General features: G+C 32.1%; 1 protein-coding gene, 1 long non-coding RNA gene and 1 other non-coding gene across 7 annotated transcripts in view; 2 read left to right on the forward strand and 1 right to left on the reverse strand.

The window, feature by feature from the left end:
- Positions 1-20,935, reverse strand: part of LOC143075162 (uncharacterized) — a 227,498-nt gene that overhangs the window by 186,688 nt on the left and 19,875 nt on the right. The window lies entirely within an intron of this gene.
- LOC143075159 (GATOR complex protein Iml1-like) overlaps positions 1-20,935 on the forward strand; it is a 73,517-nt gene that overhangs the window by 5,035 nt on the left and 47,547 nt on the right. For all 5 annotated transcript variants that reach the window (XM_076250486.1, XM_076250488.1, XM_076250487.1 and 2 more), the window contains exons 5-15: positions 799-932; positions 2,780-2,849; positions 3,752-3,892; positions 5,598-5,667; positions 6,235-6,307; positions 7,001-7,188; positions 10,317-10,451; positions 11,231-11,292; positions 11,943-12,016; positions 13,517-13,595; positions 19,262-19,298. In XM_076250486.1, coding sequence (XP_076106601.1) covers positions 799-932; positions 2,780-2,849; positions 3,752-3,892; positions 5,598-5,667; positions 6,235-6,307; positions 7,001-7,188; positions 10,317-10,451; positions 11,231-11,292; positions 11,943-12,016; positions 13,517-13,595; positions 19,262-19,298 — 1,063 coding nt within the window. The remainder of the gene's footprint in view (positions 1-798; positions 933-2,779; positions 2,850-3,751; positions 3,893-5,597; positions 5,668-6,234; positions 6,308-7,000; positions 7,189-10,316; positions 10,452-11,230; positions 11,293-11,942; positions 12,017-13,516; positions 13,596-19,261; positions 19,299-20,935) is intronic.
- On the forward strand, positions 20,360-20,552 carry LOC143077114 (U2 spliceosomal RNA). The gene has a single exon (XR_012978882.1). It is a non-coding gene; the product is annotated as a U2 spliceosomal RNA (small nuclear RNA).

Genomic DNA, 20,935 nt, shown 5'->3' on the forward strand with positions numbered 1-20,935 from the left:
CATGAATATTTTCGTCGCATTTTTCTCAGGAACTACAATGCAAGGATTTCTGAAATTTGGTTTCAGGCTTTATATAAGTGAGCTATACCGTGTGATGCGTTTTCAGATTCATCACTCCACAACTTCCTGTTTAACGAACACTTGTATCATTTTACACATGATGGCCAGGTTGAAAATTTTCGTCGCATTTTTCTAAGGAACTACAATGCCAGGATTTCTGAAATTTGGTTTCAGGCTTTTTATAAGTCAGCTATACTGTGTGATTCGTTTTCAGATTCATCACTCTACAACTTCCTGCTTACCGAACACTTACATATTTTTACACTATTAACATTATCCACTTGCGACAGGGGTAGCATCAGTGAGCTACTGCTCACAGTTTCACTTGTTTTATTAGGAGAATATATATAAAAGTGACTTGTACTTAGAATTTTTTTATTTTACAGTAACTTTAAATTTATTAATTACAACAGTGTACACTGATAGGACAAAGACCATCTACAACATGTGTTTCCATTGCATAGCCTTTTATTTGTTTTTTTTCTTTCAATATTTGTTTTTTTAAAACTTGATTTTTTTATTTCCAACTATTACATCATATGCATGACATACATACAATATGATACATATAAGATATATATAATGTCATTAGGATAAATACATCTTAATTGGAAATATTTTACATTTTCTATTGAAAAGATGAAAAAAAAATGTATATATAAAAATTAAAAACAACAAAAACAAACAACAAAAAAACAAAAAGCAAAAGGATTATCCAGTTTTTTTCTAATTTTACAGGCGGTTGCATTGGATCTGGTTGAACTGTTATTTAAAGACCAGTATTTCAGTAGAAGTGATTTCTGGCGGCTGAGAGATAGTCTATCAAACACATGTGCTTACTTAAACATGAAGTTAGAAGCTTACGATATGAGGTAGGTTTTGAAATGTTCTATCAAACACATGTACTTACTTAAACATAAAGTTATAAGCTTACAACATGAGGTAGGTTTTGAAATGTTCTATCAAACACATGTGCTTACTTAAACATGAAGTTAGAAGCTTATGACAAGCAGTAGGTTCTATCAAGCACATGTGCTTACTTAAACATGAAGTTAGAAGCTTGTGCCATGAGGTAGGTTCTATCAAACACATGTGCTTACTTAAACATGAAGTTAGAAGCTTATGACAAGCAGTAGGTTCTATCAAGCACATGTGCTTACTTAAACATGAAGTTAGAAGCTTGTGCCATGAGGTAGGTTCTATCAAACACATGTGCTTACTTAAACATGCAGTTAGAAGCTTATGACATGCAGTAGGTTCTATCAAACACATGTGCTTACTTAAACATGAAGTTAGAAGCTTATGACATGAGGTAGGTTCTATCAAACACGTGTACTTACTGAAACATGAAGTTAGAAGCTTGTGACATGCAGTAGGTTCTATCAAACACATGTGCTTACTTAAACATGAAGTTAGAAGCTAAAGACATGAGATAGGTTCTATCAAACATGTGTGCTTACTGAAACATGAAGTTAGAAGCTTATGACATGCAGTAGGTTCTATCAAACATGTGTGCTTACTTAAACATGAAGTTAGAAGCTTATGACATGAGGTAGGTTTTGAAATGTTTATGAATAAAAGGAAATTCTTTTGATTGATGTTTATTGCTATTTTCAGCAATATTGTGCCCATAGAGCACCGTTACATTTGGTAGGAAATCTGACAATCCTAGTCAATTTAGATTGGAGGACTCACCTCCCACATGCAGGATTATGCTCACAACCTCAGAGTTGATAGACTAGTGATACAGTAATTCAACTTCTTAGACCACTCTCACACCAAGGCCTCACACAAAACTTAGACCACTCTCACACCAAGGCCTCACACAAAACTTAGACCACTCTCACACCAAGGCCTCACACAAAACTTAGACCACTCTCACACCAAGGCCTCACACAAAACTTAGACCACTCTCACACCAAGGCCTCACACAAAACTTAGACCACTCTCACACCAAGGCCTCACACAAAACTTAGACCACTCTCACACCAAGGCCTCACACAAAACAAAATGTGAAGCATAAATCAAATAGACAGCAACCCAATGACACAAATAGCAAAAGAGATATATATATAATATACAGTCTTCAACAATATAAAGTGTCTATACAATGTATACATCATGCCAAGCTCTAAAATTATCGGTCTCAAAATAATATGTGAATTTTATTTGACATACAACTAATTGCACAAGGAATTCTAGGAATTCTAATACACCTGTTAAATATTTATTATGAAAATTTTAAGTGAAGAACTTTTTATCAAGATGAAATTTGTACTTTGAAGAGAGAACTGTGCTGTCAATTTAAAAAGGGGAGGTAATCAAAGCAAATTTGCTATACATGTCCTTTTATTTAGTGTAAGAGATTTGCCTTGGGGTCATTTAAATCTAGACTAATTATCTCACTCAGAAATCAACCAATCAACACACTGGATTTAGTGTTGCAAGTACAAATTTTGTTCTCGAATTACTCAGTACAGTTTTATGACCAAAACTCCTGAACTAACCAGTATAGCAATCATTTGATTGTTGTTTGCTTTAGGTTTACAGCAATGTATGTCATTTTAATACAGTTGCTTTCAATAACTAATATTGACATGGACTCTAGAACATTCAATGTACAGGTATTTAATGTATGTAGACTCTAGAACATTCAATGTACAGGTATTTAATGTATGCAGTGCATGTATTTACATGATCTTATTTCTTTAAATTTCAGAGCACAAGTTTATGAGTTATGGTCAAAAGGAGAGAGAGTAACATGTGGTGTAATTAATTCAGATACAAGGGTAAAAATACACTAATATTTTTCTTTGAAAAATGTCACAGTCACAAGTGTAAACATAAAGTCTCCAATACACAGGGGTAAAAATATACTATGAATTCATTATGATTAATAAGAAACCAATTTTTATGGATTTTTTAGTTTACGGTAAATGTTTTACCAAGTACAAATTTTCCTTCAGCTTGTAAGCAAACTTATGTCACTTATCAAAATCACTAAATCAAGAATCCAAGAACTCAATACAATTTTCTCACCTCATGAAATTAGTACCAATAAATTTCATGCAGATAGATAAATTCACAGTATATATGAAAAAAACTCTTGGTAAATACAAAAAACCTTCAAATGCCCACCACATACAGATACACTTGTTTGAACAAAATTCTTTCCACAGAAAACAAATATCACAGAAGAGTGATAATTGATTGTCTTAAGTGTGTTTTTACAATAAATTTAATTAATAAATTGACATGAAAAAGAAGATGTGGTATGATTGCCAATGAGACAACTCTCCACAAGAGACAAAATGACACGGAAATTAACAAATATAGGTCACATTAGGGCCTTCAACAATGAGCAAAAGCCCATACCGCATAGTCAGCTATAAAATGACAATTTGTAAAACAATTCAAACGAGAAAACTAACGGCCTAATTTATGTACAAAAAATGAACGAAAAACAAATATGTAACACATATAAACAAACAACAACCACTGAATTACAGGCTCCTAACTTAGGACAGGCATATACATACAGAATGGGGTGGGGTTAAACATGTTATCTAAATCCCAACCCTTCCCTAACCTGGGACAGTTGTATAACAGTACAATATAAAAACAAAGTATAGAAATCAGTTGCAAAAGACAGTTCTTATTAGTTGTCTGTAAACATTTTTGAAAATTTCAGGTAGTTTTCCGATCTTCAACCTCAGTTGTTCAGATATTTATACAGATGAGCTCTGAGATGTGGGATTTTGACCTGTACGGAGATTTATATATAGAAAAAGCTGTAGATGGATTCCTTACAGATTTATTTGCCAAGTGGAAGGTAAGGCTTAAATTAAAATATTGTTTGTTTGCCCTTTACCGACCGACCCTATAAATTCGTTCCGTATTTACCAGCAAGATTTTATTTTATTTTTTCGTTCCTACCAAAAATCTTATATTTGTATTTCCCGCTCAAAACTTTTTTAACGGAATCATCGGGTTTTATCTTTAACGTATAAGTTCCAGTCCGTTTGGTATCACCTGAGCGTTTGACATGAACACTTAATTGCATTTGAAGTTTCAAAGCATTTGATTGAAATCGATGTTGAACGCTTCCTGAAATCAGATATGACGTACGTTCCTCTGTACCTTTATACTTAAAGAGAAGGGTTCATTTACAAAAAAGTTCGTTTGATACAAAATTATCAACGTGTGTACAAACTAAATTTGTAAACGGACGTTGTATTCTATGTAGGGATGGCCTTTTGTGATCCGCAGATCAGGATGATTATGTTAACGATGCCGCTATATTATTCATATCTGACATGAATCAAAAGTGACAAAACCCTGTAAAGTGGAGAATATCTGGCAGTAAAATCGCCAAGTTGTCCATACAGATCATTTATAAATGTGATGTAAAATACGTGACAATTGTCAGAGTTTTAAGTCTTGTAGCATTTTTATTGGAAACAAAGGCACACACGAAATTTTTAACACTCTAAGGACTTTTTCTACTAGTAATGTATGTCTGCCCGGACATATCTTACCAGTACAAAGTTATCTTTTACAGAAAACCTTAAGGTAAGCGTACAAGGTACGTAGTACAGAATATAAGTGCAAGTTCAAACTCTTCAAAGTTCCAGCAGAGACATATAATACAATGTCTGGTTCCATGCATATAAACGTTGAAGATATGCGGCACAGCTCTATATTTTGATATTTAAAAACAAAATAGTAGTGCATATGAATTAGCTTCACATTCTACGTGATATTTTTTTTTTTCAAAACTAATAGTCCCAGAAAACTTATTTGCAAAAACAAAACGGACAAAAATGACATTATGCAGAGTTTGTATCTATAAAATAAAATATTATACCTACCTGCCTACCCATGACAAATAATATACCGAGCCAAGTTATTTTTTTGGGGAAAAAAATAAAATATTTTACCTACCTACCTACCCTGTTTCAAAACATAGGGTCGGAAAAGGGCAAACAAACAATATTTTAATTTAGGCCTAAGAGTAAAAAGTTCCATCAAAGTAACATCCAAGATATATGTCATTTCCAAACAATTTAGACCCCTGGTATCATTGCCATCATTTAAGATCCTTGATACCATTTCTACCAAAGTTGCATCCCTGATATTATTTCAATTGAAGTTAATTCCAAGATATAATTTCAATCAAAGTAAGATCTCAGATATTATTTCCAAACAAATAAGATACCAGATATCATTTGATTCAAAGTAATATCCTTCAAACTATTTTCTATCTATTATGTTAGATCCTAGATGTCATTTAAAAACAAGTGAAATACCACTTATCATTTCTACCAGAATTATATCCTAGATGTCATTTCCATCAAAACTCAGTCCCAGAAATCATTTCCATCAAATTTAGATCCCAGAATTAAATTTTCATCTAAGCTAGGAAATTTACTTTAGAATTGGAATAAAGTCTTTTATTTTACTGTCTCAAATGTTTTACTGCTTTTCCTTTATATTTTCAAACAAGAAAATTACAAATTGGTTGTGTTTTATTGTAGGAACAGAATTGTCTTCATGATGTGACAATAGTCTTATTCTCCAGAACATTTTATGAAGCACAGTATATAGGTAAGATTCATTAATTTGACACACATCTTTTGAGCATCTAGCTTTTTTCATATTTGGAGAAGATAACAATATTACATGTATTTAGAGGATATTATGATATGTACTCCAAGTCATGTTTTAAGAATTGGTAAAATTCATGTATTGACATATCTAACAATAAAACAACACTTAACATGCAAACATAAAGCAGATCACATGTTTTTGTCAGACAAGTCATACCCGTAGCCAGGGGGGTCATATAATGACTGTAAAAGTCAACGTTCTGTTCAAATTGTGACTGTTAAAGTCGAGGTTATGAGGCTAAATAACCCCCTCTGGAAATTCCTGGCTACGGGCCTGCAAGTCTCTACAGGAGTTATTGTCCTTTAATAAAGAATTGTTTATTTTTTTGATTTATTGAAATCTTGGGGAAAAAAAATAGATGCAGAGAGACTGCATATAGCAAAACTAATCTAAAGGAAAGGTTCTACAAATGAATTAACATGGTAAAGATTGTCTTTTTCATAGTTGACTAAAATTATGATATATGTTCTCATTACTGATAAAATAGTATTGATCAATTTGCAGAAGAGTTTCCAGTATTCATGAGGGACTGTTTACAAGTTGACTATATGGGAAGATTCTATGAGGACTTTTACAGGTGAAAATATTTTCATTTTCATTTAAAATATAGATTTTTCTAAAATTAAGTAACAGTTATTTAGTAAATCAGAGCAGATTATTCTTTTAGACTTTTTCAAAAAATGACTGGGTATTTTGACCTAAGTATAAAAAAGAAGATGTGATCAATATGATTGCTAATGAGAAAACTATTTATAAGAGACCAAATGACACAGAAATTAACAGCTATAGGTCACTGTACAGCCTTCAACAATGAGCAAAGCCCATACCACATGGTCAGCTATAAAAGGCCATGAAAGACAAATGTAGAACAATCCAAACGAGGAAACTAACAGTAAAATTTATATAACTATGTAATTTTCATAAACATGAACAAAAAACAAATATGTAGCACAGCAACAAACAGCAACCACTGAGTTACTTGCTCCTGACTTGGACAGACACATACATACAAAATGTTGCGGATTTAAACATGTCAGGGGGAACCTAGCATTAACTCTCCCTTAACGTGACAAAGGTCAAAGGTCTATACTGACTGTTAGATATTTACTCAGACTTGGGTAACTGAAGATGATGTATTATATACTCTAGATCTTGAAGTACCAATTGTGTTAAATTGTATTTACATATAACAATGAATTTTCTTCCTTTTTTGACATTTAATTACACAATTCATATCTGACCATGACAGGTGTAAATATTTATTTTGTAGAATAATCATACAAAATGAACGATATGAAGACTGGACAACAACAATTAAAAAATTACGGAAATGTATAAACCAGTATCAAGATTATGTTTTAAAATACCATGAAAGGCCTGGTGAAAAAATCCCCAAGGCCTATAACTCTACTGCTGCTCAAGGAAACTTCCTGGAAACACTTAATATGACACTTAATTGTAAGTACTATTCATGCTGTTGCTATATGTTAAAGTGATATTAATATTTATAAAGATTTCTGTTATTTAGTTTAAACCTTTTAAAACTTGTCCATTATTTTCATCTAAGATAAGCTGAAAAATTATACATGTGTTTCCTCTAACATGCTGAAGAATAATAAGGAAGATAGGTAGGCAATATCATTTTATTTTCCAAACATTATTTAGCTGTTTACTACATGTACTACTAAGGAGTCAGTTTGACTTTCACAGTGCTTGATCCAAAATGGCATAAAAAGTGTCAGGGTAGGCACTGACGATTATGGTAAGAATACACAAATTGCTTTTATGTTGCCTAAAATCGTTACAAAAATAAGATTTACCATTACATAGAAAACAAATCTAAATTGCACCAAGTTTTAATTAGTCCAACCAAAAGAGGTTAGGTTTTATGGGCAGGTTGACTGACCATGGTGTTTTAATATTAATGTCAATGAAGATTATTTCTCTCTTTGAAGTAATATTTTCTCAATAGTAGAAACTAAAAACTGGGTTGGGATCTCAAGTGCTCTGGAAGGGTAAACAGAAAAGTTGGTGAAAATTAAAAAAATAATAGCTGTAGGTTGCATTTCTGTAAATATTGACAATGCAATTTCCCATAGGAACTCCTTTTACGGCTAAAACTGTACCACTTTTACTATGAAGTTTAGAAAAAAATCTTATCCTAGAATTGAAAGTTCATATGCACCACATTTTTTTTCAAAGGTCAAAATATAGGGCTGTGCGGCATATTTTCAACGTTTATATGCCCTGAACTTCTCAGAGTTTAAACTTGCACTAATTTTCTTAACTACCCCTAACTCGAATGAAAGGTTACCACAGATTTCAATGTAAACAATATGCACATGTTTATTTACTGGTAACATTCCCAAGTTCTGTCTCTGCGATATGGAACACAGAGAGCATAACTGGGAACCAGTATGTAAACAAAATCAATTTTCTATGAATATTCAATTACTCCCCAAAAGAGGCGTGTTTTGAGAAACAGCTGTATTTACAAAGTGCAACCTATACAGACATTTATTCAAATAGAAAACTCTCTAAAATCAGTTTTTCTCACATTAATACTCATTTATCAGAATTAAAGTCTTAAAGAAATCACTGTGTATACTCTAAATTTTTCTTTACTATACATTTTATACCCCCTCCCCTGTTTCAATTTTTTAAAGAATTTGAAATCAAAACTTTAATTATTGCCAGCTTACCCTATTTGCATATTTTCTGATAAAAAATGCCTAGAACCTGTTAAAAACTGTTTTGATAACATATTGAAAGCATATATCAGAATATCATAAATGTAATGTTTAGCAGTCAATCATTACAACATTCAAGATTATATAAAGTATCAAATCCAGCCTCTATCTCCAGTCCACATCTTACTGTATGCCTATTTGTCAATTGAAGGACACATTTTCTGCCTGAAATGGTCAATTTAGACTTCTTGTCACATCAGTATCATCTTTAACCATATATCTGACACAATTTAGCTACTATATATACTAGAAGTGTTCAAACAAAGCCATATTTGCAATAGTTGTATGTATGCAGATACCAGTCTGAGATATAAATTCACTTAAAATGTTGTAGAGTTGACTGCTAACATCTGATTTTTGCATAACTTCCAAGCATAGTTATTGTTTTCTATATCAAGAACTTTAAAATCATAAAATCATAGCATTTACAAGTTAAATTATTTGTTTTATGACACAGGGGGTAGGCAATTTTCTATGTTTTTTGCCCCTGGGGCCTCAAATTTCCTAAATCATTCTGCTGTTTCTAGCAATTTGGAATATTTAGTACATATTCAGGATAGAACACACTATTGTAAGTTTTCTTGAGATATTTTTGTTTTTCTAGCTTGTATTTATTATGCCGTGGTGACAAAAAAGCAGATTTAGGTGTTGTGGCTTACTTTTGGGTTATCGAAAGGACACAAATACCCCATAAATAATATTCAGGAAGGATCTATGAGTTTCAATGACTGCGAAGAGTAAATATAAGCACTTCTTAACAATTTAACTTACAAATATGCAAATATTATGATTTAATTTTGTATCCAGGACTTTGAGTAAACTTTGCATACTGTAAACTGTGAATATATGCTGAGTCATCATATTTAAGGCCCAGGATTCTATCAATCTTCATTAAATATTTATAAAACTTCTTATTTGAGTTAATTTCTTTAAAATCTGTGAAATAAAGCAAATTTGGTTAAATTCTGAATGTTTCCCTTTTTCACCCTATATAGGTTGCATTTCTGTAAATATTGACAATGCAATTTCCCATAGGAACTCCTTTTACGGCTAAAACTGTACCACTTTTATTATGAAGTTTAGAAAAAAATCTTATCCTAGAATTGAAAGTTCATATGCACCACATTTTTTTTCAAAGGTCAAAATATAGGGCTGTGCGGCATATTTTCAACGTTTATATGCCCTGAACTTCTCAGAGTTTAAACTTACACTAAATTTCTTAACTAGCCCTACCTGGAATGAAAGGTTACCACAGATTTCAATGTAAACAATATGCACGTGTTTATTTACTGGTAACATTCCCAAGTTCTGTCTCTGCGATATGGAACACAGAGAGCATAACTGGGAACCAGTATGTAAACAAAATCAATTTTCTATGAATATTCAATTACTCCCCAAAAGAAGCGTGTTTTGAGAAACAGCTGTATTTACAAAGTGCAACCTTTAATAGGCCTTTTTTATGGTAAATATTCTGTTATCAAAACTATACAACTGGTACATTTCCATCAAACTATTTAAAGCAATTCTTGATAAGAAAGATGAAGGAGATGTTGGTAAATGTGTCATTGACATGAAAAAAACAATAAGGGCTATTCCAGAAAAAAATGTAGTGGGGGGGATTGGAAGGCACATTGTATTAATAAAACATGGGTGATGGGTATCAGAGCAACTTTTCACACTATAATGCACTATAATTCTCAATTACAATTGTCTGGGTGGCGGGTGCTGACAAAAACTGCCTTCCAACCTCCCCATACATTTTTTTCTGGAATAGCCCTAAGATAAATACAAAATGCAGTCTGTATTGCTTTATAATATTTATATCTTCATTTTCAGTGTTTGAGAAGTATTACTTTGACAGAAACTTTGACCGTACAGGAAAAGTGGCTGTGGTCATCACACCTGGACCTGGAGTGTTTGAGGTGGACAGACAACTTACCAATATAACAAAACAAAGGACTATTGATTGTGGTAGGTTGTTTTAAGTATGACTTGTTTTATTTTCTATGAATTTTAAATCCAGAGATGAGTTAAATATTCAATGTTTATTCCTTTAATGTTTTTTGTTAAATTCCTTGAGAATTAAATGAACATGTGTGTTCTTTAGCCATGTTTCTTCAGTCATTGTTCTGTAACTGGAATGCAAGAATTTCATTACAAAATTGCTTGTCTCCACCGGTACCTCTGTGTTACAAGGCAGCGCGCTAACCGACTGAGTTAAAGAAGTACTTCCTTAGCTCAACTGACACATTCCCCATTTCCATTCTCAATTTTGCTTACGGCTGAATAAGTATCTACTAATTTTTTCTAAGGGAAGCAATCCAGTCACACTTCCCCCACCTCAAGAGTCATTATACTCTATAATGATGATATCTTCATCTTTTTTATATTTATATTTTAACCTGGCTAGGTAATTCTTCTAACCCTTGGTTATTATTGTTGGGCGCCAATGTAACCGGAGAGCACGAATTTCATTACAAAATTGCTTGTCTCCACCGGGACTCGAACCCGGTACCTCTGTGTTACAAGGCAGCGCGATAACCGACTGAGCTAAAGAAGTACTTCCTTAGCTCAACAGCTTACGGCTGATTAAGTATCTACTAAGTTTTTCTAAGGGAAGCAATCCCGTTACAGTTCATTGAGTAATTTGCACATGAACTCTATATATATATTATTTTTTAATTTTCCACTTATTATCAGAAAGATGATTATCATAATCATTTTACTTAATTCCAATTGTACTATTTTAGGTGTAGGAAGTGATTTGGTTTGTATGGGAGAACAACCTTTACATGCAGCACCCCTATTTAAGGTAGGCTTATGTTGTTATTAAAGTACATTTCAACAACTAACCATCTAACTTCATGTTGGGTGGCTTAGTTCAGGTTTGTTTGATGAGTTTAAACTTAAAATTAACATTTTGAACAATTTCATGAAACTTGAGTTATCTAATGACCTTTATCAAAACTCTAGCATATTATACATTCTCTTATTCTTAAGTTTCTTTAGGCATCCACCAAATGGCTATTTATTATAATCAATTTACAGTTCACTTACTGTAAGTTCAACCTACCTCAGAACTTGGTGTTGTGACATCCAAACAAATAAGTTGAAAATGCTTGATCATGTCACAGGAAAACAACAGGATTATTTGCAGATCTTTGAAAAAGAAAAAGAATGTGATTGTCTATTTACTAGAAGGGATAATGCAAACAACCTTGGAATCTTTAAAACTTAAAACCTGAAGGTCACAAAGTTTAACCATTGGTCCATTTGTACTAGTATCACAGTCAGACTAGATATCCTTATTTAGGTACATGATACTGTATATTCTTGATTGAAAATGTTTCTAATTTTGTCTAATTGTCTAATAAAAAAAGATCTAATATTAAAAAGAAGATATATAAGTAATATGATAAAACTTCATTTGTTATAGATATAACCACATTATTTTTCTTTTAGTTTCACAGTAAAAGTCAGAAGTCAGATTTAGAAGTTGGAGACGATTATAATATACCACACTGGATGAATCACAGGTAATTATATACAGGTGTTTATTATCATTAAAGAAAAGATTTTCCAGTTCTCAGACAATATCCTAAAAGTGCTTTGAGCAGTTTTCATGAAACTTTGGTGACTGGTTAATATCTAAAAAAGAAACCTCCCTTTATTTTTTTATCAATTTATTGAAAAAGCAACAGGCATATCTTGCTCATGGCACTGCTGTTTATCAAATTTAGCATAATAGGCGTCAGGCCTAGATTAAAATATTGTTTGTTTGCCCTTTTCCGACCCTATGTTTTGAAACAGGGTAGGTAGGTAGGTAAAATATTTTATTTTTTTCCCCATTAAAATAACTTGGCTCTGTATATGATTTGTTATGGGTAGGCAGGTAGGTATAATATTTTATTTTATAGATACAGATTAAATCCGGTACCTCGAATGACCGAATAACACTGTTATTATCCGAATAACACAGAATGCCATTTTGGTCCGTTTTGTTTTTGCAAATAAGTTTTCTGGGACTATTAGTTTTGAAAAAAAATATCACGTAGAATGTGAAGCTAATTCATATGCACTACTATTTTGTTTTCAAATATCAAAATATAGACCTGTGCCTCATATCTTCAACGTTTATATGCCTCGAACTTTGAAGAGTTTGCACTTGCGCTCACATTCTGTACTACGTACCTTGTACGCTTACCTAAAGGTTTTCTGTAAGAGATAACTTTGTACTGGTAAGATATGTCTGGGAAGTCATACATTACTAGTAGAAAAAGTCCATAGAGGGTTAATTTTTAAATTTCGTGTGTGCCTAAAAGTGGTTTCCAATAAAAATGCTACAAGACTTAAAACTCAATTGTCACGTATTTTACATCGCATTTATAAATGATCTGTATGGAAAACTTGGCGATTTTACTGCCAGATATTCTCCACTTTACAGGGTTTTGTCACTTTTGGTTCATGTCAGATATAAATAATATATCGGCATCGTTAACATAATCATCCTGATCAGCGGATCACAAAAGGCAATCCCTACATAGAACACAACGTCCGTTTACAAATTAGTTTGTACACACGTTGATAATTTTGTATCAAACGAACTTTTTTGTAAATGAACACTGCTCTTTAAGTATAAAGGTACAGAGTAACGTACGTCATATCATGATTTCAGGAAGCGTTCAACATCGATTTCAAATAAATGCATTGACACTTCAAATGCAAGTGTTCATGTCAAATGCTCAGGTGATACCAAACGGACCGGACCTTATATGTTAAAGATAAAACCCGAGGATTCCGATAAAACTGTTTTGAGCGGGAAATACAAATATAAGATTTTTGGTAGGAACGAAAAAATGAAATAGAATAAAATCTTCCTGGTAAATACAAATAAAAGATTTTCAGGCGTAACGAATTTATAGGGTCGGTCGGTAAAGGGCAAACAAACAATATTTTAATTTAAGCCTCATTCTTTATGAGTAATTAAAAAAATTACTTTGAATGTTTTTAAAATAAGATATATTTTCTGATTACAGTTTTTATATATCTAAACACCAGATAGAAGCTCGACTACAAGGATCATTTGTACCAAGGATTAAACCACCCCCAGAAATAGTAAGTTTTAATTTTATTATATTCTTGTATTTAATATTTTCTTTATCTCCATGATCTGTCAAACCTTTCCTCTATATTTCCCACATCGAAGGTCCATTGACGCCTTTGAAGTATTCTTAAAGTAAAATTATTGAAACAATCCATGCATCTCTCAAACAGCAAACATTGTAGTCAGGTCCCTGATTGGATGATTTTTGAGGATTATATATTGCACAAAGTCACTGGCTGGTTAGCTTTATTTCAACTATCTTCTCTACCTGCATGCTACATGCATGAGTACACGTATTATTGATGGTCCCACTGTCTGTATCATTCTGCTTAGATTGTAATAAAACTGAAAATTGTGGATTTGGGACTTCAAATATTTTGCCCAGGCCTAAAAAACTTTGACATCATTATGAATGAACCATCATTGATAAGTTGGACCCAAACTTATCAAGTCATCTTCCAGTTTAATCATGAAACAAAGAAAATACTTGTTTCTATCATGAAATATACCTATATACAATCACATAAATGAATTATTTGGTTGTCTGCATATTTTCTTTAATAATGACTGTTATATATTTTTAAACCGCAAAAGATTTTTTGCGTTCTTATAATGCTATGAAGTCGTCATTCGTGTCGTCATCCGAAGACACATTTGGTTTCTGGACAATTACTTTTGTTTTAGTAAATGGATCGCTATGAAATATTTTAAGAAGGTTCAGTATCACAAAGGGAAGGGTTTGGATTGATTGTTGGGGTTATGATACCAACTGTTTAGGAATTAGGGACCAAAAAAGGTGCGAAAGCAAGCCTTTTTTTGATTCTGGAAAATAACTTGTGTGTGAGTGTATGGAGTTTTCTGACATTGTACCAAAAGGTTCAATATCACAAAGGGAAAACGGGGATTTGTCATATTTATCTTTTAATAAATTATATTTAAAAGTTTCAAGAAGAAATCTTAAATTGCACAATTAATTTTTAAGATGTTTGACCATATTAATTTTGTTGAGGGTGGTAAAGGGTTATTTTGAGCCACGTGATCACTGTTTTTTTATTTCACATTCAACATGTTTTTTTACGACCGCAAAAAATTTTTGCGTTGTATATTGGTATGATGTTGTCGTCGTCGTCGAAGACGCATTTAGTTTCTGGACAATAACTTTAGTTTTAGTGAATGGATCTCTATAAATTTTAAAAAGAAGGTTCAATACCACTAAAGAAAGGTTGGGATTGATTATAGGAGTTTTGGTCCCAACAGTTAAGAATGAGGGGCCAAAAAAAGGTCCCAAATAAGCATTTTTCTTGGTTTTTGCACAATAACTTTAGTATAAGTAAATAGAAATCTATGAAATTTTAACACAAAAGGAAGGTTGGGATTGATTTTGGGAGTTTTGGTCCCAACAGTTTAGGAATTAGGAGCCAAAAGGGTCCAAAATTAAACTTTGTTTGATTTCATCAAAAAATGAATTATTGGGGTTCTTTGATATGCCAAATCTAACCCTGAATTTAGATTTTTAATTTTTGGTCCTGTTTTCAAATTGGTCTACATTAAGGTCCAAAGGGTCCAAAATTAAACTAAGTTTGATTTTAACAAAAATTGAATTCTTGGGGTTCTGTGATATGCTAAATCTAAACATGTACTTAGATTTTTGATTATGGGCCCAGTTTTCAAGTTGGTCCAAATCGGGATCCAAAATTAAACTTTTTGTTTGATTTCATCAAAAATTGAATATATGGGGTTCTTCAATATGCTGAATATAACCATGTATTTAGATTTTGGATATTGGACCATAATAGGTAAATGTCCAATTTAAAATTTTTAAGTTTTTAAGTTTAAGTTCTTATACCACATTTATTCTGTGTCAGAAACCTATGTTGTGTCAACTATTTAGTCACAATCCAAATTCAGAGCTGTATCAAGCTTACATGTTGTGTCCATACTTGCCCCAACTGTTCAGGGTTCGACCTCTGCAGTCATATAAAGCTGCACCCATGCGGATCATCTGGTTTTCTGTGCAAGCACCCCCTTTACCATCCTCTATGTTATGTCAAAAATTAACTAGAATCCAAATTCATACAATATCAAGCTTGAAAATTGTGTCCTAACTTACTCCAACTGTTCAGGTTTTGACCTCTGTGGTTGTATTTAGCTGTTAGGTGAAGCATTTTATTGACGAGCCTGTTTAACCAGTGTAAAAGATGAGACGGTTATACAAGTGAGAGGTTTAGCAAGCTATTAAAAATCAGGGTAATCCACCGTTTTCTACATTGGAAAATGCCTTTACCAAGTAAGAACTACATGTATGACAGTTGTTATCCATTCGTATGATGTGTTTGAGCTTTTTATTTGCCATGTGATTAATTAGGGACTTTCCTTTATGAATTTTCATTGGAATTCAGTATTTTTGTGATTTATTTTTTGTCCAGACTAGCCTTTGATGTTGGTTGTTGGGTGTTAGCTACTTCTTTATGTGGTTTTCGTGCATGTATCCCTAGTCTGTGATGGTGATTTCTCATGGTCTGAGCTGAAACATGCACTCCAGTATCTGCCCTTAGTCTATACACTACTCGTGTGGCCGAAACAGATAAAAGTTGTTATGTATTGATGTAAGACAAATGTAGCTCTACTCTTTTAGCGTTAGTTTTTTTGGTCTCCTAGAATTCGGCCTACTCTATCATGTCTATGCAGTTCCAGTTTGTTGATATCTGTTTATTAGCCTCCAAACTGTTAACCCATGCACTTAAAATCAAGCTGCGACATCGGCAACACTTATTCCTGCATCAACCATCCCAATAGCTCTCTGGGGGTCAGTGTCAATGCACCATGCAATTGTTTTGAATGTTTATGTGTTTTTGTCCTGCCTTCACCTTTTGTTGAAAAAGCAAGACATAGCAATCCTACATTCTGTTGTCAGCGTCGTCCACAAATATTCACTCTGTCTTTAAAGTTTTAAAATTTTAATATCTTTCTTAAACATGTTAAAGTTCGTGTTGCTTATTCTTTAGTTTTCTATGTTGTGTCATGTGTACTATTGTTTTTCTGTTTGTCTTTTTCATTTTTAGCCATGGCGTTGTCAGTTTGTTTTAGATTTATGAGTTTGACTGTCCCTTTGGTATCTTTCGTCCCTCTTTTAAACTATACTGGATTTCTACCAAACTTGGACAGGAGCTTGTTTATGATCATAAGATAGTATATATCCAGAAGTAAATTTTGTTAAAACAAATTCTGTTTTTCCGTATTTTACTTATAAATGACTTAGTTTTTCTGCCAGAAAAACTTACATTCACTCTGGTTAAAGTTTTTAAAAAAATTAATAGCTTTCTTGAACTATCTTTAAAAAAAATCTGTTTTTCCATATTTAACTTATAAATGTACTTAGTTTTTCTGCCAGCAAACATTACATTTACTCTGTGGTTCAAGTTTTTAAAAAATTTAATAGCTTTCTTGAACTATCCTGGATTTCTACCAAACTTGGACAGAAATTTTTTTATGATCATGAGATAGTATCCAGAAGTACATTTTGTAAAAAAAAAATCCTGTTTTTCAATATTTTACTTTTAAATGGACTTAGTTTTTCTGGAGCTCATTAAAACACATCTGAACACGTCTTATACTGAGACTTTAATATTATGTTCATCTGTCATGCAATAGAAATTCCAAATTGAAGGATCCAGGGGGTGGGGGTTCCGGGGGTTGGAACCCCCTTTTTTTTGGCCGATCAATGCATTTGAATGGGGACGTATAGCTGGAACCCCCCTTTTAAAATGGCTTGATCCGCCCCTGTGAAGAAAATTATGGAAAATATATCACAGTATTTGTTCTCAACATAATAAAGAGTACACAATATGTATTCGAATAGCATGATCAAAATGCAGAAACAAATTTTAAGTATTTGAATGTTGATAGAACATTGGATGCCTGTGAACGAGGTAATTTAAGTACCAATTATGATCTCCTAAATAAATTGTTTTCTCAATTACAGCAACATATTCATATAAATATAAAGTAGTTTTTCTTACAAATATATGCTGGCTTTGGTAAAGATAACTAATCACCTTTAAAGTTGTAAGATAAGGTGTCATTTATTACACTAAAGCTGCACTTCTTGATTAAAATGATCTATTCTAAATAATGTCAACAGTTTTTCACATTTTAAAAAGTCCATAGTTGTGCACAGCAATTTTTGTGTGGTTGATTTAACTTTCTATATTTTGAACACAGGTAAAATAGTTTAAAAGGCTTGAAGTATTGTGTCTACCGGTAATAGAAATTACTGTTAAACAGAAAGTAAATGTTAAAAGGAATTTCCAAAAGCTAAAAATAGAACAAAGGAAAAAATAGATATATATGCATGCAGTTCTGTCCCTTCTTAAGTAATATGTCAATTAATAGGAATTATTAAATACAGAAAAGTTATCAAATATTCTTATATACAATAAACATAATAAATCTGTTTTATTTCATTAACCAAAATACAAGAACTGTATCTACAGTAAAATATCAAAATATGAAAGAATTAAAACTGATATGCAAATTTACGCTATGACTGAAATGTATTGGTCCGGTTTTTCGTAGGTTTAAATACTTTTGTATACTCTAATATAGTATGCCTGGTCCGGAAGAGTTGGGTTATCCAATATTGATTACTTCTATATCTACTTCCAGCTCAATATTTGACCAAGCCTGTTTTTGTTCTTTTTCGTAAAAGAGGGTCTGGATGGGGGGTACTTTATAACAGTTGTCAGTAATTTTTAAACCTTATTTCTCTTTTTTATTCTACTTTTTGCCCTTAATTTTCTATTCTGTATATTGAAACAACTTATATGTGTGTCAACATATATTTATTCCTCCTAACAGAAGGCAGCTGTCACGCACCTCTGAAAACTTTGATATAAACAATGCATTGCAGCTCAGGGAATGAAAAAATAAAATTCTTTCTTGTTATAATGAAATATGTTACATGTACTACATACTACCAAAACATAATTTATAATGATAAAGTGCCAATTTTCTTTTTAAAAGGGTTTTATGGGATTCCTTCATGGCTTAATGTTTTGATAATAAAATTGTTATACTAAAGAAAATAATCCATAGATAGGATTTGTAATTTCAAGACAAACTAAAAAAGTTTGTTTGGGAAATGAAAATTTATGAGGTATCCCTTGAAGACATTGGTACATCATTCCTGCTCTGTTTTATTTGGTCTCTTGTGTAGAGTTGACTCATACCACAACTTTTTTATAATATATCTTCTGAAGAAAAACACATTAGAAAACCTACTTATCATGCCAATTTTTAAGAATCTAAGCAAAAGGTTACTTTTGACCATTGCACCTGTCCTTTTGTTTATAAGTGTGAAATAGAACTCAAATCAATTCAAGAATTTTTAATTAAGGAGAAAATAAAACTAAACCAATACTGAATTCCTAATCAAGTATTCAGCAGTGCATTAAATTATTTCTGTCGAATGAAAAAAGTGTTACGGTTGGTTGTAGAGTATGTTAAATTATGCATTTAAAGAAAAAAGAGATTTGTTTCATTTCCATTTTTTGCTCTCTGACTATTGAAATGTTATTTGATAAAATGTCAACCATGAGCAGTTGATGTTCATGGAACATATTGACAATAATTTGATATGACAATGCAGACAAGATATTTGTTTTATTTCTTATTGTAGTTCAAGCCAAAACCAAAAAGCAAAGAAAGAAACTCTGGTAAATATATTAGAAAAAAAAGGTGCTTCCCACCCCCCTTCCCCCACCCACCCACCCCCCAAAAAATACCAAACCCATCTATTTAGCAAACAATATCACATGTAAATTTTGAATATTATTTCATGTATTAATTTGATGACAGCTGGTATTTGTTTGAAGGATATACAAATTATTTTATAGAAAATATGAAAATGTGAAAAATAACTAGGTAATGATATTGACAGAGGTCTCCTCTCTATCTCAATATCTTATACCCCCCTTTTCTTAGGATATTTTAAAGCCAGTCAAGTGCAGATTTTCACAATTAAAAATTTAGACATCACTTTCCAGCTAGCTATGTTTCAAGTTTAAACATAAGTCTCTATTGATTGATTGATTGTTGGTTGCTTTACGTCGCATTAGCACAACAAGGCTATATCGTAGTGAGAAAACTTATGATAATATCCAAAAATGTTGATACTCTAGGTTTAAATCAGAAGCATTTTAAAAAATATTGGCAAAAAATTAGTTTGTCTGTAGACTTGACAAGTATAAGGTTACAAAAATGTTAAAAGTAATTCTCTTATGTTTTTTTCCTTTTTATCTTAAATCACTTTTATCAATTTATTTATCATTGATTTAATTTTTTTCATTGATTTTCTATTTTTGATTAAATGGGAAATTGAATGATAATTCTGGAGCTATTAATGTAAATAAAAGATATTTGCTGTAGGCATATGACTAACATGTAAAGTGGACAAGTTATCTATAAATAGCCTGTATAGTGTAAACGTAGATAATAGGTTTAAAATACTGGCAAGAACCATAATCTAGGGAGAAAAGTTGTCTACTCAGTACAATAATTTAATTGTTTATGTCAAAATCAATATTTCAAATTAAATAATTGTTATACCAAAAAAATAAGAAATATTTATATTGTTGAAATTTATTGAAATGAAAAATGAAGAAAAGCTCACGATTGAGTTATTTGCAAGTGAATTTTCCCAATTTTTTCTTGATCCTTACCTTCTCCAATGAAATTGTTTTGATATTAGACTACCTAAGATTTTTAAATAGCTGGTATCGCTTCTCGGCCTTTTGGCTAAGATCAAAGTGTAGTATCTGTTCTTATCAGCTTAATATCTGATACGTACCCCATGTGGGTACTTCGATATTAAACTGATTTTTGGTACTCGATGAGATGTCAGGGGCTTGCTCCGCTCTCGTCACGGGTTGGCCTGGTATTGCAGTACCTCCAGGATCGGCCCACTCCCCTCAGGGGGAGAACAAATAAATCAAATAAAGGTCCCCTTAAAAAACTCAAAATGTTTTAAGATTCATTGCATTTTACTAAAGTGAATTTTTCATACCCTGATAGCCAGTCATATGTCTTTATTTTATAGAATGTACGGAATCTTAAGTCATTTCTCTGTTGAAAATAGCCTTTTCATACTGTATTGTTTATTAGTAGAAATATATGCATGTCATATTTAGATACTCTTTTGTCCGTTTCTTGGTAATATATGTTTTATAATTTCACTTTCTTCATTTGTAAACTTTCACCTCCTAACCCAATTATACCCCCTTTAGACATATTACAATGAAAGTCTAGCACAGATTTCCAAGAGATTTTCTCCATTTTTAAAAGAAAAACAAAA

This window comes from Mytilus galloprovincialis, chromosome 5 (assembly GCF_965363235.1).
Source record: "Mytilus galloprovincialis chromosome 5, xbMytGall1.hap1.1, whole genome shotgun sequence".
NCBI lineage: Eukaryota > Metazoa > Mollusca > Bivalvia > Mytilida > Mytilidae > Mytilus > Mytilus galloprovincialis.